At 45.9% G+C, this 27,944-nt stretch overlaps 1 protein-coding gene across 2 annotated transcripts in view; it reads right to left on the bottom strand.

Moving 5' to 3' along the window:
* ZCCHC2 (zinc finger CCHC-type containing 2) overlaps positions 1–27,944 on the bottom strand; it is a 400,742-nt gene that overhangs the window by 186,638 nt on the left and 186,160 nt on the right. For both annotated transcript variants that reach the window (XM_086965385.1, XM_086965386.1), the window contains exon 7: positions 20,618–20,695. In XM_086965385.1, the coding sequence (XP_086821511.1) occupies positions 20,618–20,695 (78 nt within the window). The remainder of the gene's footprint in view (positions 1–20,617; positions 20,696–27,944) is intronic.

Genomic DNA, 27,944 nt, shown 5'->3' with positions numbered 1-27,944 from the left:
AGGGGTTTGAACCCTCTGCTGAGTGGAAGCCGGTCGTAGGGACAGAAACTACTTCGGAATTCCTTCCGCTTCTCCAACCCAACGGCCTTAACAGTGTCCAGCTCAGTCTTCATTCTGGACATCTCATTGTCCGCATGAGATCCGAACAGAGAGGAGCCATTAAAATGAATGTTTCAAAATCCTCATTTGGGAGTCCGGTTTAAGGCCAGTGAGGCGCAACCAGGCTGAGTGTCTCGAAAGGATGCAGTGGGAATAGCCATGTGAAGCTAGATCGGATGAATCTGCCGCTGCACTAATCGCCTGGTTCACTACCAAGCTAATTTCCTGCAGGGTTTCCGGGAAGTCTTGTTGATCTTCCTTTGGTAGTTTTTCAGTGAATCGGGACAGGGAATCCCAGTCCAATCTGTCGAACCTTCCCAAGAGAGCGGGAACGCTGGCCACCTTCATCACTGCCGCAGAAGTGTTACACATCCTCTTGCCCAGAGAATCCATGTTTTTACTGTCCTTCTCTCGGGGAACTGAAGAGGACGTAGCAGAATGTGCCTTCCTGGCCGCTGCCACAATGACAGAGTCCAGGGGAGGGTCCAAACACAGAAAAAGATCTTGGTCTGGTGCTTTGTATTTCTTGAAAATGAGAGTGCACTGAGCCTACTGTTGCAGGGGTGAGAAAAGTCTGCAATGCTGGTACCTAAAGACCTGGGACTAAGGGTAACAAAGGTCTCGCAGGGGATCTGTCGGAGCAGACATGCCAATGTTCAGCTTGGTGGCACCTCTGCATAGGACCTCATTAAAATTACCTATGTCGTCGATTGGGGAACCTTTGCATGGTGACGCTGGAGACATAGTCAGAGAATAAATAGTCTCCTATAGAAGACCTTGTGGAAGTGGATCAAGATGGTGACCTTCGTCTCTTCCTTTTCGGGCTGAGGGAATGACGAGAACGTGACCGCTCCCAAGAACGTGAGCAACGGACGGATGGAGACCTAGCCCTTCTCAGGGTCCTACTTCTTGTGGATGCAGTAGGAGGTCCACCAGAGACTCTGGAGGGAGAGTATGTTCTGGAGAGATCAGAGCCCGGACTTCTGCAACCGGTTTCAGCAACAGGAACGCTTTCCAACCATCTTGGAGAAAGATTGACAGGAGGGGTCTTTTCACCTTGAACCGGAGATCCCTCCGGTGTAACCTGGATGATATGAATGCCAGGGGATGATGAAGTTTCCCCTCGACGTCTAATGCATCCTCCATGTCGATCGTGGTCTTTCTGGCACTTCTTCCGAAGCTACCGCAGACTCGTCTCTCGGGGTTGAGCGATGTCTTGACCACCCCGAGGTGAGATGCTAGAGGACTCACGCCTCCGCGAAGGAGTCCTCGATGACTGTCTTTTCAACGTCGACCTTCGTCGGGACCAGGAATGAGTCTTCGACGTCCATCGTCAATGGTCTTTCTTAGACATAGACTTCTTTGCCGGCGAGCTGCAATGGCAATGGCGATTTTGAAGCTGTCCGTCTATAGGCTTGCAGCAGAGTCTTAGCCGCCGAACCTCTCGACGCTGACGTTTGCGAGGAAGGCGTTGAGCTAGACTACGATGGATGCCTTGCCGTCGATGGGTAGGTCGTTCATAACCAGCATACTTCAAGGCTGAAGTAGCATGCCTCAATGTCGACTTACCAAACACAAACAAAACAAATGCAGTGGGATGGATACAGTAATAATTATTTCTATCAAGGATGGAAACATTAATTAGTCCATCAGAAAAAAAAGTCGATCTCAAAAAAACGATTATCTCAATTCAAGAGCACACATTATGTTGTAAATCGTTATACATCCAAATATATATATATATATATATATATATATATATATATATATATATATATATATATACATACATACATACATACATGATTTTAACCCCTTCCATGCTGGTGACGAACCCCAGCCGTCATGCACTACAGTGCTCGTGTGCTGATGACGGCTGGGGTTCGTCATGGCCCGCCCGTGTTCTGCCGGCGGCCGCACACGGGGAAAATCGCGGCCGCACGGAAGGGGTTAAACACAAACCATACACATTTATTTACAAGAATATATATATATATATATATACACACATATATATACACACACACATATATATATATATATACACATATACACATACAAACACTACATATATATATCTGAAGACAAAACAGAATCCTTAGGGCCTGAATATTAGTAGTGCTGCAAAAAACCTTTGGAGAACCAAAAATATGTTATTTGCAGTTCACATTAAGATAACCCTTGTGTCAACACCTCTCAGGGTATATATCAATCCCCCTTTTCGCACTATAGAAAGGTGTTGCAATTATTTCTTTTCACGCACGAGTTCAAATAGTCTTTTTATATCTGGTTGACGCGTTTAAGCCCATTAGATCTGGGCCTCATCAGGACTGTAGGCCAAAGGATGATTGGTTTTGCTTTTGCATCCGGAGTGCGCCCTAGTTTTACTTTCAACGAGAGGGAAACTGGCTGTGGCAATATTGGCGCGGAGAGAGACACCGTGCAAGGGATGCACCTTCCGAAGTGACCGGTGTAAAGGGAATACACTTGGACCACCTAACAACGCTGAGGAACATTACCCCCGCTTTCAGAGAAAAGTCCATGACAACATGGAGAGACACCGCTACTGGAGCGATGTGCCGGACTGTATCTACGGCGATGTAAAGGTTGGAAATACGGATCAAAACTGCTTGCATGCCCAGAATAAACACTGTGACCCCCTTACCCAACTTCGTTGTCGACCAGCCTCAATTGTGGGGTTTTAATAAATCTGGTAAACAGGAACGCCGCTTGCAGCACGTTGAGGACTACTACTGCACTCTGGTAGTTGCAGTTTCACGCGGACTATGGAAGCGACTCCTCCCCCAACGAAACACAGGTGTGCACTCTTCTACTTTAGATAGCCGAATAACTTTGAAAATGAGATCGCAGTGGCACTTGGCAGGGGAGTGCATCTGATGAAGGCAACATGCTGAAACGCATCATGCTGATCCCCTGTAAATAAAGATGATTGGTTTTGCATACGGAGTGCGCCCTAGTATTACTTTCAACGAGAGGGAAACTGGCTGTGGCAACATATATGTAAATCCGTCACTAGACACGAGGCAGCGGCCCCAGCCGAATTAAAAAAAGACGAAGGAGCAGACCCAGATTCAGTGCTTCAGTCAAGGTGCTTTATTTCTTCCAGCAAGCCAGCCGCCATTACGCGTTTCGCTTTACCACAAAGCTTGATCACATGGCAAGTTGCTCAAAGCTGGTGCCGTTATTTAAAGTGCCAGTGCGCAGTAAAATGCAAGAGACATTCAATCAACATAGAAAAGATACTTTCAAATCTTATTGTATGTAAACGAATATAAGGCATCAATGCAGATGTGCACATCTGAACGATTTTCTAAAATATATAAATAATTTAAATATTTATTTTAAAAAGTTCACTGTTAATTCATGTATAAATACACACACTTCTGTGAAGTATTACTTTACCCTGCGGGACCAAACATCTTATCTCTCTACTTAAACAAATGATATCTCCAGTCTGGATTCAAATTTGTTGTATTTGGGGTAAAGAATGCCCCAAAAAAATCACCCTTTCAGATGTATACTTCAACATTTTCCAAAGAATGAAGCCCCAGTGGGCCTGTACCCTCTAATGTTGTTTTAATTGCTGGCACAAATAACGGCATATAAGAGGTGAAAACATTTTTTTATATTGTGTATAAAACTTTGAAGAAAAAGTGCTAGTGCAAAAAATAGACTTATGTAAACCAAAATTGGTTACCCCAGGAAGCCTCCTGGTTCAACCCTCTTAAAATAGCTCTAAATTCGTAACTCAATTATATTGTGAGGAGGTTTGAGCCCCCTAAAAAAACAGAAACACATTCTGTAAGTAGCGGTACTAAACAGATCACCACATTTCTTTAAAATACCATACTGATTTTGCTAAACCCCCATTGAGCATATACCACCCTAAATTGAATGACCGATATACAGTTTCATTGCAAACAGTCAGATCCCTGACTGGCAAAGAATGTTACTGTGGGGCATGTCTGACTACTATAAAGGATAAATAAGATCATTATGACTGCAGACTGTCAAATGCTTTAAAGGCAAGTATATAGATCTTCCGTTGCATTCAAGCCATTTGGCTGTTTGCTGTCTAACTCAAGAATGTAACAGGTTTCAAGAAGACGAAGCCTCGCATCTCGGTCACCTCCTCTTTTCATAGGCCATACTGAGTCAATAGCAAAATAAGATAAAAATAACGGATACGAATTGTGTTCTCTCTCAAAATCCTAGCTACGGGATAGGCCTGGTCTTTATTATTAATAGCCCTAATGTGCTGGAGTACACGCTTGTGGACCGGCAGCCGGGTACTCCCCACATACCTAAGCCCACAGGTGCTCTCCAGCACATACACCGTGTAGTCAGTCTTACAAGTCAATCTTTTAGTGATCTCTCGGGACTCCTGTCAAAATGGACCCATATAAGTAGTCTTGTTAATTCCATGTTTGTATGCCTTGCATTGGGCACATTTCTTAAAACCTCTGCCCAATGCCTTCCATGTACTGGATGTCTGGGGTTCAAAGGTATTTTTAACCAAAGCTTTGGCCATGGAATTGGATTTTCTGAATGTTAACAGAGGTTTGACCGGAACCCTATTGCCAATTGTTGGATCTCCCTGTATGAGATTCCAGTTGCGGTAGAATATTTTTCTGATGGCCAGGTGCTGTCTACAGTATGACAGAATCATTCGTGGCTCGATCTTGTCTCCCTGAATGGTTGTGGGAGAATGCAAATGCTACTTACCAGTATGCATCTGTTCTTGGCATGTAGGGCTGCTGACATTCATATCTGTGCATAGATCGCCGCCTAGTGTTGGGTCCGGATGATTGCACATTGTTGTCCTGGAAGAGTCTTCGAAGTATCACGAGATAGGTGGCTCCTCCCCTGGACTACAGTGCGCATGGGCATCGACTCCATCCCCAGATTGTTTTTAGCCATTGTGGCCAAGATGGAGTGAAACTCAGTGAATGATGACCATGCTATGAGTATATATGTGAATACTGCAGCTGCTACAGGCACCGGGGAGGAGGGCGGGCGATATGAATGTCAGCAGCCCTACATGCCAAGAACAGATGCATACTGGTAAGTAGCATTTGCAGTTCGAGGCATGTGGGCTGCTGAATTCATATCTGTGCATAGAATACATAGCAGTCCCTCCATTAGCGGCGGCCGCCCGTGCCAGCTGCAGCAGTTTGGAAAAGTGTCTTGAGAACAGCCTGCCCTACAGCGGCCTGCTGTTTGGAGTGCACGTCTACACAGTAATGCTTAGTAAATGTGTGTGTGGTAGACCATGTGGCTGCTCTACATATGTACTCTAAGGGAATGTTTCCAAGGAAAGCCATAGAGGCCCCCAACTTTCTGGTGGAGTGGGCTCTTGGTGGAATGGTAAGAGTGCGTTTTGCCTTTGCATAGCAGATTTGAATACATTTCACGATCCACCTAGCAATACCAGCCCTGGAAATAGGGTTACCTTTGTGATGTGGCACAAAGGCAACAAAAAGCTGCTTAGTCTTTCTAAAATCCTTGGTCCTATCAATGTAATACATTAGGGCCCGTTTAACGTCAAGGGTGTGGAGCATCCGCTCCGCCAGTGACTCAGGATTTTGAAAGAACACCGGCAACTCAATGGTTTAGTTGATGTGGAACTGAGACACAACCTTGGGTAGAAATTTAGGGTTAGTGCGGAGCACTACCCTGTTTGAATGAACTTGGAAGAAAGGCTCTTGGATTGTGAGGGCTTGCAGTTCACTAACCCTCCGTAGCGATGTAATTGCTACAAGGAAAGCCACTTTCCATGTCAAGAAATGAATCTCGCAGGAATGTAGTGGCTCAAAGGGAGGACCCATCAGTCTTGTAAGAACCACATTGAGGTTCCATTCAGGAGCTGGTGGAGTCCGTGGCGGAATGACTCTTGTGAGGCCTTCCAGAAATGCTTTGATGGCAGGCACCTTGAAAAGTGAAAGGTGCTGTCTATTTTGGAGGTATGCGGCCACCGCAGACAGGTGAACGCGAATGGAAGTATAGGCCAGATTACACTTGTATAGATGGAATAGGTAACAGATGATGTTCTGAATAGAAGCATCCAGCGGATTAATGTTGTGGTTTGCACAATAGATGACAAACCGCTTCCATTTCGCCGCATAGCAGGCTCTAGTAGTGGGCTTCCTAGCCTCCCGAATGATGTCCATGCAATTGGGAGGGAGGTTGAGGTAGCCAAACTCTAAGACTTCAGGAGCCAGATCGCCAGGTTGAGCTGTTGCGGATCTGGGTGCTGAATGTCGCCATGGCTCTGCGTTAGAAGGCTGGGTGTGAGATGTAGCCTTTGATGCAGCACCACGGACAGTTCCAGAAACGTGGTGTACCATGGTTGGCGAGCCCACGTTGGAGCAACTAGGGTGAGAGTCATCGAGTGCTGCCTGAATTTGCGTTCCACCAGCGGAATCAGAGGTGCTGGGGAAAAGCGTACGCAAATTTGCCTGACCAGTTCATCCATATCGCATTGCCTGGTGACTGGGTGTGGGAACCTGGCGGCGAAGCTTTGGCATTTTGCGTTCTCCCTTGTGGCGAACAGGTCTATCTCCGGATGATCCCACCTTTGGAAGTACGGTTGGAGTACATATGGATGTATCTCCCACTCGTGCATTTGGTGGCTGTGCCTGCTGAGCAGGTCCGCCATCTGATTGTCCTTGCCTGGGAGATGCTCTGCCATGAGGAAAATGTTCCTCTGAATGGCCCACTTCCACATGTTCTGAGCCAGATGAGACAGCTGCGGAGAGTGTGTGCCTCCCTGCTTCTGAATGTAGTACATGGCCGTCATGTTGTCCGTCCGGATCAACACGACCTTGTTGCACAGATGTACTTTGAATACCTTTAAGGCCATGAAGATCGCCATCAGTTCCAGAACATTGATGTGCATCTTCCCTTGCTGTTGCGTCCATAGTCCCTGAACCGTGTATTGGAGTACATGCGCTCCCCATCCCTGGAGAGAAGCGTCCGTTGTCAGGATAATCTGTGGCACAGGCTCTTGAAACGGTCGGCCCTTGCAAAGGTTTCGTGGATTCCACCAATGCAGAGAGTTTTATGCCCGACCGCTCACCAACACTAGGTCTTTCAACTGGTTGTGAGCCTGCGTCCACTGACGTGCTAAGCACTCCTGAAGCGGACGCATATGTAGTCTCGCATGCGGAACAAAGGAGATGCAGGAGGCCATCATGCCTATCAACTGCATGAACACTATTGCTGGAAGCGAGTGTTGAGGTCTGTATTTTTGGATCAGCGATTGAATGCTGTTGATTCTCACTGAATTCGGCTGTGCTGTAGCCGCCAGAGTGTTTATGGTCGCACCCAGATACTGCCGTATGTGAGCGGGCTGGAGATGGGACTTTGGGTAATTCAGTGAGAACCCCAGATTGTGCAGAAGGTGAATGGTTTGGGACACGTGGTCGGCACACTGCTGGGCTGACTTCGCTTGAATAAGCCAGTCGTCCAGATAGGGGTAGACGTGAATGTTTTGACGTCTGAGATGCGCCGCCACCGTTGCTAGGCACTTTGTGAAAACCCTGGGTGCCGTGGTGACCCCAAAAGGCAAAACCTTGAACTGGTAGTGTTGGTTTTGTATGGTGAACCTGAGGTATTTTCGGTGTGGTGTGGAAGTACGCATCCTTCAGATCCAGAGTTGCCAGGTAGTCCCCCTGTTGAAGCAGTGGAAGAACCTGCTGCAGCGTGAGCATGTGGAAATGCTCCGATAGGATGTAAAAATTGAGTGGCCTAAGATCTAGGATGGGCCTGAGGGATCCGTCCTTCTTTGGAATCAGAAAGTACAGGGAGTAAACTCCCGCACCTCTTTCCTGCAAGGGCACGAGCTCTATTGCCCCATTTTGCAGCAGGACGTTGACTTCTTGCTGCAATAAGTGCAAGTGCTCGCCGGACAAAGGACGGTTCTTTGGGGGTATGTTGGGTGGAGTAGATGTGAGCTCCAGACAATAACCGTATTGGATAAGTGTTCTGACCTACCTGTCCGGGGTGATGGACTTCCACGTGGGCAGGAACTGCTGGAGTCTCCCCCCGACCGGTGTTGCGTGGTCGGGGGGCAGTGACAAGGCGTCACTGTTTGTTGGCGGTGGAGGACCTGCAGTTCCCACGTCCTCTGCCTTTGACGTTGTTGCCACGGTATCCACCCTGACCTTTGTTGGTATAAGAAGTTTGGGTGTTGCTTTTGTAGAATTGCGTTGACTGTGAAAGTTGACCCCTTGAGGTGCCTATTATTGGAGTGACTAAAGGACCCACCCCGAAACTGCTGGGATTGCAAGGCACCCATAGACTTCGCAGTGTCGGTGTCCTTTTTCTTCTTCTCGAGGGTGGTATCAACCTCAGGGCCAAACAGGTGGTCTGGGTTGACCGTCTGGTTCAAGATGGTAGTTTGAATGTCCGGCTTGAACCCAGATATCCTTAGCCATGCATGTCTACGAAGCAGAACGCTAGTGTTATTTGCTCGCAAGGCGGTGTCAGCCACGTCCAGAGCGCACTTAATGGAAGCATTGGTGATAAGCTTCCCCTCCTGTATCAACATCTCTGCCGCTTCTTTATATTGATCGGGTAAGTGCTGTAAAAGGGTCTCTAGAGTATCATAGTGTGCCCTGTCATAACGCGCTAGTAGCGCCTGTGTGTTGAATATGCGCCATATGTTGGCTGCCTGCGCCGCCACCCTCTTCCCAGAAGCCTCAAATACCGTACCGTAGTCTGTGAGTTGGCTCGCTTGCGTGCATTGGAGACAACCAGGGAATCCAGAGGCAACTGTCCTTTGATAGAAGTAGGATCGGTGGGCGCTGCCTTGTACTTCTTGTCGATTCGTGGGTTGATGACTCTTGCCCGGGTGGGCTCTTTGAACACCTCAGCCGCATGTTTCAACACCCCTTTCAGCATCGGCAGAGTTTTTACAGTTTTTTCAGAGACCGAAAAGGTGTCAAAGAGGAAGTCGACTGGGTCAGCATGGAGATCGACGTTGTGATTGACTGCCGCCCTCTCAATGAGGGCATTGAAAGCCGCAGAGTCCTCTGTTGGGGAAGTTTTGGCTGAGAAAAGCTGAGGCTCCTGCCCTGAATGCGGGTCCCCAGGATCGCCACCTGCAAACCATGGTTCAGTCACATCCTCTGGGTCTGAGTAGACGGGATAGCTATACTCATCGTCGTTGTCGTCACCTTCCTCGACATGGGAATGAGTGGGTGAAAGTTCTTGAGCCTGTGGTGATACGGGCTCCATAAAGGCAGAGGCACCAGCCGAGTCCATCTTTCTCTTGAGTGGAATCTTGTAAGGCTCTAATTGTGGTTCAGGGGTGATCTTTCTCTTGAGAAGAGAGCCTGCCCGTGTTGGCGTCGATAAAAACTTCTTGACGCTCCTCTTCTGTCAGTTGTTGCTGCCGTGGGCCAGGGACCACTAACGATGGCTTCGGCGTCGAAGACACCTTCACGGGTACTCCGGCCCCTGAGTTTGCTGCGAAAGCTTTCGGCGCCGTCTTTGGTGGCAAGGTGAAAAGAATCGGCGTTGGCGCCTTCGCCGGTTTCTCTAGAGGCTTGGGCGGCACAGGGTCCCTTGGCTCGACTGCTGCGGCCCCCTCCCTAATACGTTGAAGGGACTCCGTAACCTTTTTAGTGAACCAGGCGGAGGGACGAGCCGACTCGAGAGAGTCTTTTGCAGCTGGTTTCGGGGTGGCGACCGACGATGCGCTCTTCGGAGTCGACGCCGTTGCCCCCTTGGCTTTGTCGAGTGGAAGCGAGGCAGTGAGGGACTTGGGGTCGTCCTGTCGCTTCTTTGGGTCGAGAGTGGACTTCTTACGGTCGTCGACCTGCTTCTTGGGATCGAGTCGACCCTTATTTGCGCCGACAGTCTTCGGCGCCGATGCAGCTGCGTCGGTCCCTTTAACCTTCGGCTTTGATACAGCAGCCTTTGGGTCGGCCATTTTGGCGTGGCTCTTTAGCTCGACGGCCATTTTAGATTTCTTCGGCGCCGAGGCCTCCGAAGTGTTCGACCCGACCAGCGGGATCCGCGCTTTTGGTTTCGATACGTCTGGCGTCGAGACCGTTAGTTTCACTTTCGGTTTTGGCTGTACCGGGAGTGGCGCCGTATCAATGTCCGTGGCCGGGCCGGAAGGCGGAGCCGTGGGACAGGTATCAAGGTCTTGGGTAAGGCCCGAAGGCGATCCCTCGACCTGGGCCTCATAATGGCGGATGGCCCCGGAGTCAGTCTGAGGAAGCTCCTCGTCCGAACTATCCTCTACGGTGGCAAGGGCCCCGTTGTAGTCCCCTACCTCCTCGACGACTTAATCGAAATCCTCGTCCTCTGCGTCGTAGTCGTCCTAGACCTCCGACGCTGGGTTAGATTCCGTGATCTCCTGGATAGCGTCGTCCCCGAAATCCTCAGCGTCGAAGATGTCTGTAGGAGGTGGTGCAGATCGCTGGGCCTACAGGCGCGCAGCTCGGCGGAGCTTGAGTGTCTTTTTGGACCGGAACTTGGAACAGGCCATACACTTGGCCTCGTCGTGGTCCGGCGACGAGCACTTGTTGCACACCGGGTGTACATCGATATGCGGATACTTCGAGGCACACACCGGGGACGGTTTAAATGGACTTCGTTCCATGATGGAAAGCCGAAAGCACGCGGAAGGGCAATGTCGGTTCGGAGCCGAGGAAATTACGAACCCCAACGAGAGACAATACCGACGCAAGTCCTAAAGACCTTTTGGTCTTTAAACAAAGTAAGTTAACAACTATCGATTCCGACAGAGGGAACCGAACACATCCGAACCCAATGGCGGAAAAAAAACAATCTGGGGATGGAGTCGATGCCCATGCGCACTGTAGTCCAGGGGAGGAGCCACCTATCTGGTGATACTTCGAAGACTCTTCCAGGACAACAATGTGCAATCATCCGGACCCAACACTAGGCGGCGATCTATGCACAGATATGAATTCAGCAGCCCACATGCCTCGAACTTCTGTATTTTGGGAGTCAAGGCTAGTGCACGGGACATTGTGTCTTTTTCAAAGCAGCTTCAATGACACTGCTAGAATAGCCCCTTGCCTGGAATCTACACTTGCTGGACTCCTGTGCGACTCTGCAATCCTCATCATTGCTGCAAATATGCCTGATTCGCAGCATCTCCCCATAGGGGATGCTGCGAATAAGATGCTGGGGATGGTGACTTGCAGCATGCAGGATGGTGTTACCTGCCGTAGGCTTTCTGAACAATTTTGTTTCAATACAGTTATTTTTAACATATATCTCCATGTCCAGAAAGCTAACTGATTCTAAATGTAAATATGAGGTAAACTGTAGATTTAAATTGTTCTTATTGAGTTTACTGACAAACTCCATTGCCGCCTCCTCTGTCCCTCTCCAAACAAAAAACAAATCTATATACCTGAGATAGGTGACTACGTGCTGCTCCATGATAGCCCGGAGTTCGCCCCCCAGGACCTGTTCCCCCCACAGCCCCATGTGCAAACATGCGTAACTGGGGGAGAAACAGGCCCCCATGGCAACTCCTCGTACTTGCTGATAAATCTGGTTATTGAAAACAAAATAATTTTGTTCCAAACATAACTTTGTCATGGCTAACAGCATTTTGTTATGCACCCCACAGTGTATGGACGCTTGTCCAGGAAATGTTCCATTGCTTTTAATCCGTCCCGATGTTTAATCGAAGTGTAAAGAGAGGACACATCCATGGTCATAAGCAAGAATTCTGAACACCACTGCAATTTATCAATTTTCCGGATGAAATCCGTCGAATCCTGCACGTAAGAACTCAGACCTTTAACCCAGTCCTGTAAAAAATAATTAATGTACTTAGACATATTCTGCAAAGAACTATCGATGGCTGAAATAATTAGGCGCCCTGGCGGTAATTCACAGTTCTTATGGATCTTGGGGATAAGGTAAAATGAGGGAACTACCGGATACTCTTTCCTTAAGAATCTAAATTAGTCCTCGGTAATGATACCCCCACTTCTCCAGGCCTGGAGTTTAGCCTTTTGCTCATCCCAAGCTAATTTTAAGGTTGGCAAGTTACTTTTTTTGTAACATAAAGGGTCTCCAAGTTGCTTTTCTGCTTCGGCCAGATATAGTTCACGTAGCCAGAGCACCACATTGCCGCCCTTGTCAGCTTGTCGTATCAGAATGTTGTTATCTGCGTCCAACTTTGTAATTAATTGTGCGTAGCTCCAATTTTGTTTAGTCATTTTCTGACGTTTGCCATTGGTGACAGCATAACGTTTTTTCAAATCTTTCACCACCAAGTCATGGTAGACATCAATGTTGTCATGAGGCATTATGGGCTGAAAAGTGGACTTTGGTTTAAATGGAGTTTGACAAGCTGTTGAGCCTCCCCAGATCATACTCGCTTCCTGTGTTTGGCTGCCATCAGTTTCTTTTTAGAGAGACCAAATTTCATCTAAAGCCCCCTGATCTCCCACCACCAATAGAGAGGGGCTCCTGGTCTCGACTGTTTTTTTTCTTTTAGATTGAAGCCTGTAAAGTTAGCTGAGTTTAAGCTTACGTACAAATCTATATGTATCCATGCGTGCATCCGCATAATTGAAATCAAAAGGTGGGCAGAAAGATAAACCCAACGCTAGCACTGCTTCTTCCTGTTGAGTTAGTACTGTACTAGTAAGATTAATCACTGAGTTGGGGCTGACGTTTGGGCTGCATTCCGATATCGGTTCCACCTGCCTCTCAGTGGGCCCTTTGGCTTGCCTCTTGTGCCAGGTACTCCTTTTGCGGCGCTGGCCTCGCTTGTAGTTGCGCCTTGTGTTTGCTTGGCCAGCAGTGTTCTTGAGCGTAGTGTGTCCCTGCGGTCCAGGCAAAGACCATCCACTTCTTCTGCCATGGACAGTTTGGTAAACCCCAACGGTGGGGCATTGGATTTTTCCCCTTCAGGTTCACTTTCCGCATTAGAACTAAGATCAGATCCTGATACTGCCAATTCACGTATGCCACCCAAACTCTTATTCTGCGAGTTTTTCACCCTTGCTTTCACTCCATCATAGCGTCGGGCGAACGTGAAGATTTGACCGTTTAGGTAGTCAAGGCGATCTCTCTCAAATTTGAAAGTCTTTCTTCTCTTGATCACCTCCTCTTCATTTAAACGAATCAGCATTTCTTCCCGCAGCTTTTTTATTTGTTCATTTGTACCCAATGCAGTGATTTCTTCTTCTAGTTTATCAATCTCTGCCTGTAATTTGACGCGGTCACTGGCTGCATATTTGACCAAGATTTTCATGAGCTTAACCGACTATTCTAAAATAGATTCCGCCCAGTCATTGAGCATTGCAGGGTCGGGGTTTTCATAGCTGGGAGCCAATGTAATACGCAATCCCCTCGGCACTCTGTTAACCTGCAAATACCGAGTGAGGGATAGATGCTCCCACCGCTTGGATTGCTCAGATCTCATAAGTTTCTCCAGTCTTTTAAACAAATCCCGAGTGGTGGGGCCCCTCATAGTTGGCTGTGTTTGTGTGGCTGAACCGGACCCTCCTGCCGGGGAATCCAGAAACATCGATTCTGCCGCCTCCTCCTGTTCACGCAACTTGTTTGCGAACATTATGGCAGATTAAGCTGGGAGCCCAAATAGCTCGCCCTTGACACGCCCCAGTCGGGTGGTAATCCGCCCGTCACAAAGCGTTATGCACACTCCTTACCGGACACTCCGTACGTAGTCTGCTTCTGCTCGTTCACCGTTCAATCGCGCCAGCCGGCGCATTCATTCTTCGGTGTCAGCCCAACAGCAAACTCGCTACCATGGGGTCCGGAGGCAATTGCAGCGTACTCTTCACTGGAGTTCGTAAAACCTCTTCCGGGAAACCAAAGGAGGTGGTGCTTCCAGCCGCGTAGCCCAGTCACAGGAGGGGTTCTGCTCGTACCGCGAAAGCTTACATATGCCAGTAAATCCGTCACTAGACACGAGGCAGCCGCCCCAGCCCAATTAAAAAAAGACGAAGGAGCAGACCCAGATTCCGTGCTCCAGTCAAGGTGCTTTATTTCTTCCAGCAAGCCAGCCGCCATTACGAGTTTCGCTTTACCACAAAGCTTGATCACATGGCAAGTTGCTCAAAGCTGGTGCCGTTATTTAAAGTGCCAGGGCGCAGTAAAATGCAAGAGACATTCAATCAACATAGAAAAGATACTTTCAAATCTTATTGTATGTAAGCGAATATAAGGCATCAATGCAGATGTGCACATCTGAACGATTTTCTAAAATATATAAATATATTATAAATAATTTAAATATTTTTTAAAAAAGTTCACTGTTAATTCATGTATAAATACAAACACTTCTGTGAAGTATTACTTTACCCTGCGGGACTAAACATCTCATCTCTCCGCTTAAACAAATGATATCTCCTGTCTGGATTCAAATTTGTTGTATTTGGGGTAAAGAATGCCCAAAAAAATCACCCTTTCAGATGTATACTTCAACATTTTCTCAAAGAATATATATTACTCCAATCCGGACTTGGCTTCAAAAAGAACAGGCACCGACTCCTTGGATGAAGATCAAAGGTTTTTATTAACCAATATAAACGATCAAATATATATTATATATATATAACGAAATTCTCCCAACAAAAGAAGACAGAGGCCGGAGGGGAGTCCTGAAGGAACAGCTGACTTTATTGAGGATGATGCCAGCAGCGGCGAATGCATTTCGGTCAACAGACCTTCTTCAGCGCCCAGTACTGTGTCCTTTCCAAGTATAGCTCCTCCTGCGTGAAATACGTGACTGCACTGCTTGCTCCTCCCCCTAATGCTGTAGGCACACCTGAGCAGCTCCAATTCATTCCACAGAACTGCAATTCCCAGCATGCACAGTCTCGGCAGTAACCTGGTCAGTGGTGTGGGGGTGAGCTTGAGACAATGGGTCCGTGCTGGTCATAGGTGAGTTGGCAGGGACTGTTCACATCGCCCCCAATTTTGCAGTCATTCCTCTTTGTCCCCTCGCTTCTGCCACAGCCGTTTCCCCAATGCTGAAAATACGAGGCAGCTACCAAATGCGAGGCATGTTTGCTCATGGAGATAAAATACCTCCTTCCTCGCACTTCAGCATCACGTTCCTGGCGATCTCCGACTCTTGTTGATCCCTCAACTCCGTATTACGCTTGAACAGCGGAACGCCAGTGATAGAGCTGGGTCTCTTCTCGTGGCAGGGCCTGCTGGATTGCGCTTCTGGCCGGCGCAAGATATATGACGAAATTCTTCCAACAAAAGAAGACAGAGGCCGGAGGGGAGTTCAGAAGGAACAGCTGACTTTGAGGATGAAGCCAGCAGCGGCGAATGCTTTTCGGTCAACAGACCTTCTTCAGCGCCCAGTACTGTGTCCTTTCCAAGTATAGCTCCTCCTGCGTGAAATATGTGACTGCACTGCTTGCTCCTCCCCCTAATGCTGTAGGCACACCTGAGCAGCTCCAATTCATTCCACAGAACTGCAATTCACACTTCTGTGAAGTATTACTTTACCCTTTGGGACTAAACATCTTATCTCTCCGCTTAAACAAATGATATCTCCTGTCTGGATTCAAATTTGTTGTATTTGGGGTAAAGAATGCCCAAAAAAATCACCCTTTCAGATGTATACTTCAACATTTCCCAAAGAATATATATTACTCCAATCCGGACTTGGCTTCAAAAAGAACAGGCACCGACTCGTTGGATGAAGATCAAAGGTTTTTATTAACCAATATAAACGATCAAATATATATATAAAAAAAAAAAAAAAATATATATATATATATATATATATATATATATATATATATATATATATATATATATATATATATATATATATATATATATATACACATACACACATGTTTTTAAACACAAACCATACACATTTATTTACAAGGACATAAATATACATATATATACATATATACATATACAGATATATACACACATATATACATATACACATAGAAACACTACATTTACTCTGTAAGCGGACTTGAAAATGGTTCGCCAACAGCAACACGGAACAAACAGACACTTCCAAACAACACCGCCTAATGGAGGGCAGATAAACTACTGCTGCCAATAAAACTACAGGATCCAGCATGCCTTGAAAACCACGTAATGACCATTGAAGGTCTTGACCACTGGAGGTCAATAAAAGGAACTTTGGCAATCACCTGTGGATTGGCAGCAGCAATGGTGTAAGGGGTGACCTTTGAAAAAGTCCAATGGTGGACGAAACGCGTCAGGAAATTCCCCCGTTAAGTGAATAAATTACCTGTTTGACAACCCGTTGGTGTGCGACTCCGTTTCCTACGTTGGTGGGAGTTTGGTGTTAATATTTGGCGGCGTGGTTCTGCCGCGGGAGGACGCACAGTCAGCAAGCGCGCCAGAGGCTTTCCCGACCTGAACCACCTCTTCCTGGTCGTGACGCACGAGAGGGAAAGCGGTTGCCACCGATGACCGGCATCGGTATGACTCTGTAAGCGGACTTGAAAATGGTTCGCCAACAGCAACACGGAACAAACAGACACTTCCAAACAACACCGCCTAATGGAGGGCAGATAAACTACTGCTGCCAATAAAACTACAGGATCCAGCATGCCTTGAAAACCACGTAATGACCATTGAAGGTCTTGACCACTGGGGGTCAATAAAAGGAACTTTGGCAATCACCTGTGGATTGGCAGCAGCAATGGTGTAAGGGGTGACCTTTGAAAAAGTCCAATGGTGGACGAAACGCGTCAGGAAATTCCCCCGTTAAGTGAATAAATTACCTGTTTGACAACCCGTTGGTGTGCGACTCCGTTTCCTACGTTGGTGGGAGTTTGGTGTCAATATTTGGCGGCGTGGTTCTGCCGCGGGAGGACGCACAGTCAGCAAGCGCGCCAGAGGCTTTCCCGACCTGAACCACCTCTTCCTGGTCGTGACGCACGAGAGGGAAAGCGGTTGCCACCGATGACCGGCATCGGTATGACTCTGTAAGCGGACTTGAAAATGGTTCGCCAACAGCAACACGGAACAAACAGACACTTCCAAACAACACCGCCTAATGGAGGGCAGATAAACTACTGCTGCCAATAAAACTACAGGATCCAGCATGCCTTGAAAACCACGTAATGACCATTGAAGGTCTTGACCACTGGGGGTCAATAAAAGGAACTTTGGCAATCACCTGTGGATTGGCAGCAGCAATGGTGTAAGGGGTGACCTTTGAAAAAGTCCAATGGTGGACGAAACGCGTCAGGAAATTCCCCCGTTAAGTGAATAAATTACCTGTTTGACAACCCGTTGGTGTGCGACTCCGTTTCCTACGTTGGTGGGAGTTTGGTGTTAATATATATATATATATATATACACATACACACATGTTTTTAAACACAAACCATACACATTTATTTACAAGGACATAAATATACATATATATACATATATACATATACAGATATATACACACATATATACATATACACATAGAAACACTACATTTATATATCTGAAGACAAAACAGAATCCTTGGGGCCTGAATATTAATAGTGCTGCAAAAAAACCTGAGGAGAACAAATGTTATTTGCAGTTCACATTAATCAAGATAACCCTTATGTCAACACCTCTCAGGGTATATATCAATCCACCCTTTTGCACTATAGAAAGGTGTTGCAATTATTTCTTTTCACGCAAAAGTTCAAATAGTCTTCTTTTTATATCTGGTTGACGCGTTTCAGCCCATTTGATCTGGGCCTCATAAGGACTGTATGCCAAAGGAAACCTTGTCAGAAAGTCAGTCTCAGCGTCTACATAGAAATCTTCAGCCTCGGCCGTGCTTAATCACGTAAACATGTAATCCATGTCTACATGAAGAGGAAGAGTTGTCGGGCCGTTCGTATGGACAAAATAAGCGCTTGGAAGTTTGCGGTCAATAATCCTCCGCAATCGGTCTCTCAGTCGGCTTAATCTCGCGCTGTAACACTCTCGCTGCGAGTTGAGAAAGCCATGTCGACCTACTTCTCGCGATGGAGGCTCTTGCCGTCTCAACGGCGATCTGTCCCTAGACAGTGACGAGTGCCTTGCCTGCTTTTTCGACGTTGATCTTGATGCCGACTGCTAACAATCAGGAATCTGCTTCTTTTTTGACACTGGAGTTTTCTGCGTTCTTCATGAAAGGAAGGCTCTTTGAGAGCAGGAGTCCTCCCAAGGCCACTTTTGGGATGACTCTTTCCTCTCTCCAGCAAGGTATGAAGTTTAATCTTCTCCCTGTCACGGAGAGTCCTCTTGGAGAAATGCTGACAGTAATAACATTTCTCAGGGTTGTGTGAGGCTGGTAAACACACGATACACACAGAATGTGGGTCGGATCTTTCCATCTTCTTCCCACAGGAAGGACATTTATTGAATAAAGCCGGCATTTCTGACAGAAAAAAAGTTGTTAATTAGTCAGACAAACACGGAACAGCTACGGGCAGTCAAAAATGTAGAATGTAGGAAGAAAAAAACTATTTGACTAGAAATAGCCAAAAAAAGACTAGCTCAAGGATCCTCACAAAAGGAGTCTGAAAACAGAACTGACCTAACAGTCTCCTGTGGTGCATGATGGGAGCAGGGGGCTCCTGGAGGTCTTAAAGGTAAGGTGTCCCGGTTCTTCGAATCCTTAAAGGCAGGGTGCCCGTGTTTTTAATGTTGTGACGTTTTTCCTTCTATGCAGCCTATGAGCTAATTGCCTGCTATTACTTGGCTTTTTTCTGAAAATAAAGGGCTGTGTTGGAACACTATTACAGTATATGAACTCTGTTGCAGTGTTTATATTAGAGATTTTACCTTTCTGAAAAATCCATGTAATTTTGGCATATTAGCCTATTGAAAGTACATTAGGCTGCATATTTGTGTATGTATATATGTATGTTTTGGAAGTACTCAGTACTTGTTTGTTTAAACATACACATATATGTGTATTTTTTTACATATGCTCCGGGATCCCGCATGTGGGCGGGGATTATTCAGTGCTTATGACAATTGATGAGTATCCCCTGGAAAAGAATTAAACTTGCATAGTTACATTTCCATTCCCTAAAATCAATTTGTTTTACAGTATCTGCCATTTATTTCGATTTTTTCTTGCATTAGTCAATCGAACAGTGGCCACCTGTTGGAGGGTCATTAAAATCCTCAAGAAAATTCTTCACTATCTCTCCTTCAGCTCGTCAACAGACTGTGGTGGCGTTGGTGGGTTCCAGGTTGGATTACTGTAATGCACTTTATGCAGACTCCAACAAGGGACTCATTCAACGCCTTCAGGTTGTACAGAATGCGGCTGCTCGATTTGTTCTGGCGCTTCCTAAGGCATCCTCCGCAACAATGGCCAGAAGGAGCCTGCATTGGCTCCCTATACATCTGAGGATCTCTTTTAAGATCCTATGTCTAGCATATAGAGCCCTTGCAGATGGACCATTGGACCCCCTTGGTGCCCTTCTGACCCGCTACCGGCCTAGTAGATCCCTCAGATCATCGGAGATGAATCTGTTGGTGGTCCCTCGGGCCAGAAGGGTACGTTGGGGAAGCAGAGCATTCTCCATTGTGGCCCCCGGATTGTGGAATTCTCTTCCCCCGGAGATTAAGTCCCAACCTTCTCTGTCCCTGTTTAAAAAAGCGCTGAAAACTTGATTTTTTATCAAGGCCTACCCACAGTGAAGAGTATATCGGTAATTAGCCAGTTCTCATTTGATTAGGCGCCTTGACGCCCATTGGGCTTAGTTGCGCGTTATAAATTTGTTTTCATTTCATTTCATAGTCCTTTTGTGTTTAGACTATTACCAGCCTTTACTTTAACCACAAGTCTATTTTCACGCTTTAATGATGGCCTCATTTTAGCGGGATTGTGGAGTCTTGAGGTTTTTAATTATGTTTTTCACATTTACTCTGGTGTCAATTATATCAACTACTGAGGGGTGAGGAAACAAAGTGCTAAATGATTTACATCAATTTCCCCCTAGAATACAGAGAAAACTTAAGTTTATAAATCACTTTATGTGGTATGAATATTCCTTTACATATGGTCTACCTGGAGTTATACAAAGTTTAAGTTCAGCAGTAGAACTTTTCTGGTGCGTTTCGAAATTAGAACTTGTTCCACTGCGATTAGTGGTTACCTAAACAGATGTATGAGTAGGTTCTCTCTGAAGTGAAAGAAGAGATACTTTCTTGCAATATTATGTGTTATTTGCTAGAAGTGGTCTGTCCCCAGTCTTTAAACGGACTATGAAAATTGAAGCAGCTGCAGAATTTGATGTAAATTTATAAAAAAATAATCATGAGGTTGTATTAAAGGTTTTCTACTTGAATACTCCGGTTATGCTTGAAATTTTATTTAGCATCCAGACATCTGGTTTGCAGGTACATACATTAACTTCACTACCAATTTTTGTAATGGAGGAAATATTTACTGGTCCTTAAGTACTACATTTAACAAATTAATTAGAAACATCAATGCAATCCTCTTCATTTCACCTACCATCTTCCGGACTGGAAGCCTCAGAACTGTCCTCAAATTTCTCACATGTTTTTGACTTCAAAGAGTGCGACAAATTATCTGCAGGGGAAACAAACAAACAAATCTCAAAGGGACTTACAAATTTACTTTTAATTGTCTTATAATTATAGATAGGGGATAGAATCTCAAAGTATTAACATACACCCTCAAAAAGTGAGGATGCAAAGTCTATCAGAAGTCAGATGCCTAGCAAGGAAAGTGATTATGTATTAGCAACGAGTGCATGCCTCATATTATGCGAGGACCTGCTGACAACAAGACAGCTTAGATCAAACAAATTATTTATGTTTGTGGTGGATACCCCAATAGCAGAATTCACTACTTAAATTTCGCACCAGGTGCCAGACTGAATCCAGAAACTTTTCCCATGCAATTCCCCTGCACATGCTAGGTGGTCCTGTTTTGGATCTATACCTCCCCAGAAATGATGAAACAACCCCTGTGCACGGACGTAAGTTTTAATTATTTTTCCCATTTTTGAACCCCCAGATGCAGAATGGGAACAGGTGTAGGTACCAAAATTGGATTCCTAATTTGGGTTCCTTTTGCGGATTAAAAACAGGCCATTCAACAGAAAGGGGAGTTGCAGTGCAGTGAGGAATCTGTGGTCAGAGATGGTGTCCAACAGAAAGAGTTACTGGAAGCACATCTTCTTCAAATGGATACTCCAAACAGCAGACGCCTCACATAAGAATAGATAACAAACGGGAAGGACTTGTGAAGTGGACTCCAAATAAAAAGTCTATTGGGACCGACCAGGCTATATGTCCTTCCTATTAAACCTGGTTGTTAAAGCATAGTGCTTCATGAACATATGCAATAAAGATCCACGTCGCAGGCTGGTAGCTGGCAAGGACAGGCACTCCACGTCCCAACATAGGGGTAGCAGCCTTAGCCCTTCTAATGGCTGCTTTCTGGCCAGTACGTAGCAGATCTTAACGCAGAGGACTACCCCCCCCCCCCCCCCCCCGAGTACTTTTCTGAACAAATTAGGTTTTTTACACTTCAGAAACTCCCCCCTAAAAAAGATAGGTCGCAAAGTGCTCTTCAGTATGATCAATAAAGTTTAAAGCGGATTACATTTTCCCTAGTGTTTTGAAGGGGTGAGTGCAAAAAATGCTGTCCTTGAATGAAGTAGATCAATGAAACAAGCATTTGCAATGCAATAGGTCTTGCAGTTACAAGAGTTAAAGCTATTGGCATTGTAAATGACAATGCTTTTTATTTATGTTTTTAAAACGAAAACAAATATAAAAGGCATTGTTATTCGCTATGTGAATAGCTCAAACTCTCATAAATGCGAGACCTATTGCATTGCAAATGCTTGTTTTAAATGGCATAAGTATACTATATACACACACACATACATCTACATATTCTGTCATGTAAGGAAAATGCTACTTACCAGTATGCATCTGTTCTTTGCATGTAGAGTTGCAGATTTCTACACTTTGCATTAGATCGCCACCTGGTGTTGGGCTTGGATGATTGCATGTTTGTGTCTTGGAAGAAGTCTTTTGTAGTCACCGGATAGGTGACACCTCCCTTGGACGATAGTGCACATTGGCATCAGCTTCATCCTTAGATTGTTTTTTGCCATGATGAGAAATGGAGTTAGTAGAAATAAAGAAGGGATGTCCATGTGTATATCTAATTAAGATGAAACTGGAACTGATACAGGTCCCAGGGAGGTTGGAGGGAGTGTAGAAATCTGCAGCTCTACATGCCAAGAACAGATGCATACTGATAAGTAGCATTTTCGGTTCGAGGTACATGAGCTGCAGATTCTACACTTTGCATCAATTGTGCAGTAGTGTCTCCCCTAGCAGTGGTCACCTGTATCCGTTGCCGTAGTTTGAAAGAGTTTTTGCACATCAACACAGTAGTGTTTAGTGAAGGTGTGTGTTTTAGACCATGTTGCTGCCTTACAGATGTCTTCTAGGGGAATGTTCCCTAAGAAAGCCATGAAGGCTCCTAGTTTGCGTGTGGAGTGCGCTCTAGGAGGAACTGTTAATGTAAGTTTTGCTTTTTGATAGCATATTTGTATACATTTTACAATCCACCTTGCAATTCCATCTTTAGAGATGGGGTTGCCCTTATGTGGTGGAGAGAAAGCTACAGTTGCTTTGTTTTGCGAAAGGATTTGGCCCTAATCTATATAATAGAGAAGAGCTCTTTCAACGTCTAGGGTGTGTAGAGCTCTTTCTGCTACAGAGTCTGGGTTTTGGAAAAACACCTGTAACTCTACAGATTGGTTTAAATGAAACCTCTGTGCCCCCACCCTACGCACAGAGGTGCGTAAGGTGGGGGCGAGGAGCCCCTACTAAAGTGGCTGCCAGCAGGCGCTGGGAGGGAGAGCACCGCCGTTGGGAGAGCTGCAGTCCCCGTGCCCTCCTGGGCCTCCACTCTCCGTGCCTGCTTCACAGCTGCGGTGAAGAATGTTCTTAACTGCTTGTTAAAACAAACAAGCAGATAAGAAAGGTTCTTCACCACAGTCGTAAAACAGGCCAAGGTGTCCGTAGGGGCGGTCTAAAAAGCGGACAGGGTGGCAACTGAAAACCCTCCTTTTCAATGGAAAGCCTGCGTTTACCCTAAACGCTGACCAGTGTTCCCACAAAGCCGCGCACCTCTGTGCCCCGGAGCACGCAGGCTGTGTCTGTGGCGCGCAACATCCCCAAGAGCATTCGCGCCGCCGCTGCATTTAGCAAGAGCTCCCTCTTGCTAAATGCCTTTTGTTTTCTGGAGTACGGCTGTGGGGTTCATTAAGTGATTTTGTTTAAATATTAGTGTTAATTGCAGAGCCTCTCACGAGTTGCGATTAACACTAATGCTTTAAACAAAAGCACAAATCTGCCCGCAGCCACGCTTTGGAAAACAAAAGAAATGCAGCACCAAACACAGCGTGTGCTTTTAGAAGGTCATGTGGGAATGTGCCAAGAAAGACTTTCGCACTAGACGCCACCAGCGCTGTAGAACTTAGTACGTGCTAAATGTATCTAGTATTACTTCAGGATGCCAGACAATCGTTTGAAAGTCACCAGGAGCTGGGCGGCAGTGGGCGCCTTCCACAACCAGACGGACATCCTGAAAGGGGCCCTCTCAAAGCGGCTGCACGAAATCCTCGGTCTTGAGCAGAAAGTTATCAACCTGAGCAGCGGAAAACAGAAGCTACAAGGTGAGTGCAAAACCACAATATAGACGGATCACTCAAGCAGAACAGAACACAAACGGATGCTTCACCCGGTGCTCAGCTAAAATATGTTTATCAGCCAACCCAAAGAAATGTGTTAATAAAATAAGATGAAACATTGAGTTAGCTCTCCTGTGTTGTGTTCCTCTAGATGACTGTGTCCGATTCTGTGTCTTGCTATTTTTGTTCGTTCTATTTTGTAACATTTCTCTCATGTAAAGTAACTGGTTCTATTGTACAGAGCTCTGACACCTTCGGGTAAAGCCCGCGCTTTATAAGATGCATTAAATAAATAAATAAAATACAAATCGTATTTTATTTCTTACTGTTTGGAGTTTTTGGAATAAAAAGAGCGGCGCACCTCTTATACTTTGTGCAGTTCCTGTAGCAGCTTCCCTCCCTCACCGTGGGTACGCCTTCTGATCATCTTACTATGACAAAGGCCGATCCGGCAGGGAATATGTTAGGACAGTCTATGCCGACTACACATCAGATTTGACACATTGGATGTTGGTGTACGGAATGAAAAAGATATTGCAAAATAGAAATCACTATTTCCAAAAGACAATGCAGCAGAAAAACAGAAAGCGCCATTTGTGCCTCTGCTTATCCCAGTTTATTTAATTACTTTTGCCTTATTGTTTTAGGCAATGTGAGGTACCGGGTTTTTATGGACCCGATGGTGCCAGGGAGAACACCCCAAAGACCTCAAGTCCTTCCTGTTTCAGACTATAGAAACACAGAGTCTTCTAGGTGAAGTCAAAGATCGTATTTAATGGCTGCAACCAGTAACAGGTATCCTAGAAGTACAACAGCATGTATGTTCTCAGGAGACTGCTCGAATTCACAAAGTCAGCCTTCTCTTTTTATACAAAATAATAAGCTTCAGGCAAACATTCCTTATTTTACAGTGGACCATACACATTTTTACTACAAAGAAAAAGCAGAGTCATGATGACAGGCCCACATTTCTGTTTGTCCAGCTCATAATTAATTACCCGGCAAGGTCCAGTATTTCCATCAGATATCTACAGACCCCCAATAAAATCGGGCACCTCCTCCTCATAAAGCAAGAAACAGGGACAGGTGTGTGCAAGATTAGGCATAGTTGGTGTGCGATGAAAGGTTTATGACATGTTGTGCCTTGATACTAATCTCATTCGGCCACTGGGAAAGGAACTGCCCGAACAGGTTTGGCTTGGGGCAGTGGAGTCAGCAAAGGTGTACGTGTACTTCAGATCGAATTCGGCCTTAGTCATTTGTCTATGTGAGGGCAATCACAAAATGGCTGTCGCTCACAAAATGGAACCCGAGGGTTTAAGATGAAAACCTCGATTTAAGGGTGGTTTCGTCACTTGATCGTGACGAAAATGCTTATGTATAGTATTTAGGTCATTACCAGACTGCTAGTACCAAAATCGTCATGATACGATGATATTTATGACACGAGTGCAGAACTTCGGTACCACAGAATAGCCGAGTCCAGAATTTTCAGTACCATAGACCTTCCTTTTGCCCTTACATAGGCAATAACCTATACTCATGCTAATCCGAGTCCAGGTCTGTATTCATAAAGTCATTGAGATGTTTCTGTAGCATCATCCTATTACTTAGTTCGTCTCTTGATACACGTTTCCTTACACATGATTTAGCACAGAGGCCACATATTGCAGGAGCACACTGTACACACAGACAGAACAGGAAAAGGATGGCTAAGATCATCCCAATGACTATCAGAATCTTCCATCCCCAGGCAGATATCAGTTCCCAGAACCACCCCATCAATGACCAGTCTCCTTTATCCACGTGAATGGAATCAGAGATCTTATGCAGTTTGGAGATGGCCTGGTATACTGTCTGAGCCTTATCGGGGATAAAAATGCAGCAACTTGATTGGATCACTTTACATACCCCATCACGGTCTGCAAGTATGACATCTAACGCGGCCCTGTTTTGGAGAGTCATAAGGCGATCCGACTGGAGCTCACCAGTCAAATTACTAAGGGCACCGGCAGTTTCAACTATGGTAGATTCAACCACCCTTGTCAATTGCCTTATGTTCCTGCTGTTCACCATAGGCCCCCAAAACGGCAGAAAACCCTTTGCAAAATCTCCGAATTCTTGTCCTGCAGTGTCTTCTTTACTAACGACATCTCTAACTATCCTTGTCCTATGGTAATCTGCTGCGGCCGTGTAGGTGGGAGGCAACAGGAACGAGACAAAACATGTGCCCGAGAAGTCAGGGGGCAACCATGTATAGGCTCTATCATGGCAGATGAAATAAGTACCCTTAGCTGCTAAGAACGAAGGGGAATTTCGAGATGCAAACACATATGTTTCCGTGCAGACGCTCTTCTCCAACTGAGCTCTGAGATTTTTGCCATTACCTTGCAGACATAGGTGACCCTGATGGGGTACAATCCAAATCGGGGAGGATCTCGTTGCTTGCTCGTTTTCATTCAGAGCAACTCTATATCTGTTTATGTTCCATCTAGTGTATGCTTGCAACTCATCTCCAGGAATGTTTCTATACGAGTCAATGTCTCTACTCATATTCGTGATTTCTACCACTAATGCCTTGTTGCTCGAGTTACTTCTCGTGGAGCGTGGGGGATATGGTTCGATGGCAAATAGGAACATCGTCTGAAACGCCCACAAAGAGCCATAGTAGCTGAATGGCAAGACAAAATAGGGGATACCTTTATCCGTCGTATGTGGCATAAGGCGGCACACCCAACAATTTGTTGTGTTCATTACTAACTGGTGTTGATGTAAAAGCTGGATGAATGAGTTATTTGCAAATTCTGATCTTCGAGCGGTCTCGTGTTCAGGCAGAGGGTGAAAAGAATGTGAGGAAACAGTAGGAGGAGGTATGGGCAGTGTAGTAGGTGTAAATGAAACTTGAAAAGTGTATAAAACATATCCTATTAAAAATATCATGACACCAAGCAACATAAAAATACAACATAACGATCTCTTCTTTGACATTAATATACACATTTTGTCTTTAAAGTTCATTCGTTTGGCAGGTCTCTCCATCCCAGAAAACTCCATCCTCTCTAATTTACTGCCCGCGGTGGTAGGGTGTTTCTGCTGAAGAGTGCTTCTGTCAGTCCAGGGGTAACTCCCTTAGACCAACCAGAACCGTCGACCTAACAGTCTTCAGCTGCACTCCAAAGACTTGGGCAACCGCGACCCTAGCAGCAGAACCGGATGGCTGTTCGAAAAACTAAAATGAGCAAGTTTCTTGGATGAGAGAGCTGCACAATCAAATTTGTCCATAGTCATAGTTCTTGGCCTTAAATTGTAACGGTTTCTGCCAGGTGCTGTCTGGTCTTGGAATAGGAGTTCAGGCTCTGTAGTGTTCAATCGAATTGACTGAGGCACAGCTTCTTGCAAAATGTTGTCGCTCTCCTTTTCAGAAGTTGTTCCTTTTATACGTGCATCGCTAAAAGGTAGGAAACGAGGCACGGTCTCAGCTTCAGAGTCAGTGATCCCCTCCTGGACCCACCGGTCGTACGGAAAAGGCAGTGGGACCCTCTTACAATGATTGCCGTGGACCCAATGTTTCTTTCCTTCTACTCGAACGGAAGATCTTGTCGAGAGAAGAACTAGATGAGGGCCGGTCCACCGGGGCTGGTCATTCTTTGTTCGCTGGAAATTCTTAACCAGCACGTAGGATCCAGGATCGATAAGATGCCCTGGAGCTTCAGAGGCCTGAGGTAGAGTGTCGTGGACCTGTTGGTGTAAAACACACAATTTAGCCGTCAATTCATACAGATAATCAAGCAGTACAGGGTGTTCTATTTCGCTAAACCTGGTGGGCCTTGGCACTCCCCATATGTTGGCCGGGCGGCCGAACACAATTTCATAGGGACTAAGTCCCACTCTAGAGTGAACAGTCATTCTCGTTGATAGGAGTGCCAAGGGCAGAGCGTCAGGCCATTTAAGGCCTGTGCTTGCTTGAATTTTGGCCAATTTCAGTTTTAACGTGCCATTATAGCACTCTACTAGTCCAGCTGATTGGGGTGATTTGCAGCGTGAAACTTTTGCTGAATGCCTAGCCCCTCACACACTTTCTTCATCACTCGACCCACA

Source organism: Lissotriton vulgaris, chromosome 4_1 (genome assembly GCF_964263255.1).
Source record: "Lissotriton vulgaris chromosome 4_1, aLisVul1.2, whole genome shotgun sequence".
NCBI classification, from domain to species: Eukaryota; Metazoa; Chordata; class Amphibia; order Caudata; family Salamandridae; genus Lissotriton; species Lissotriton vulgaris.
This window is presented reverse-complemented; position numbering and strand designations above follow the sequence as displayed.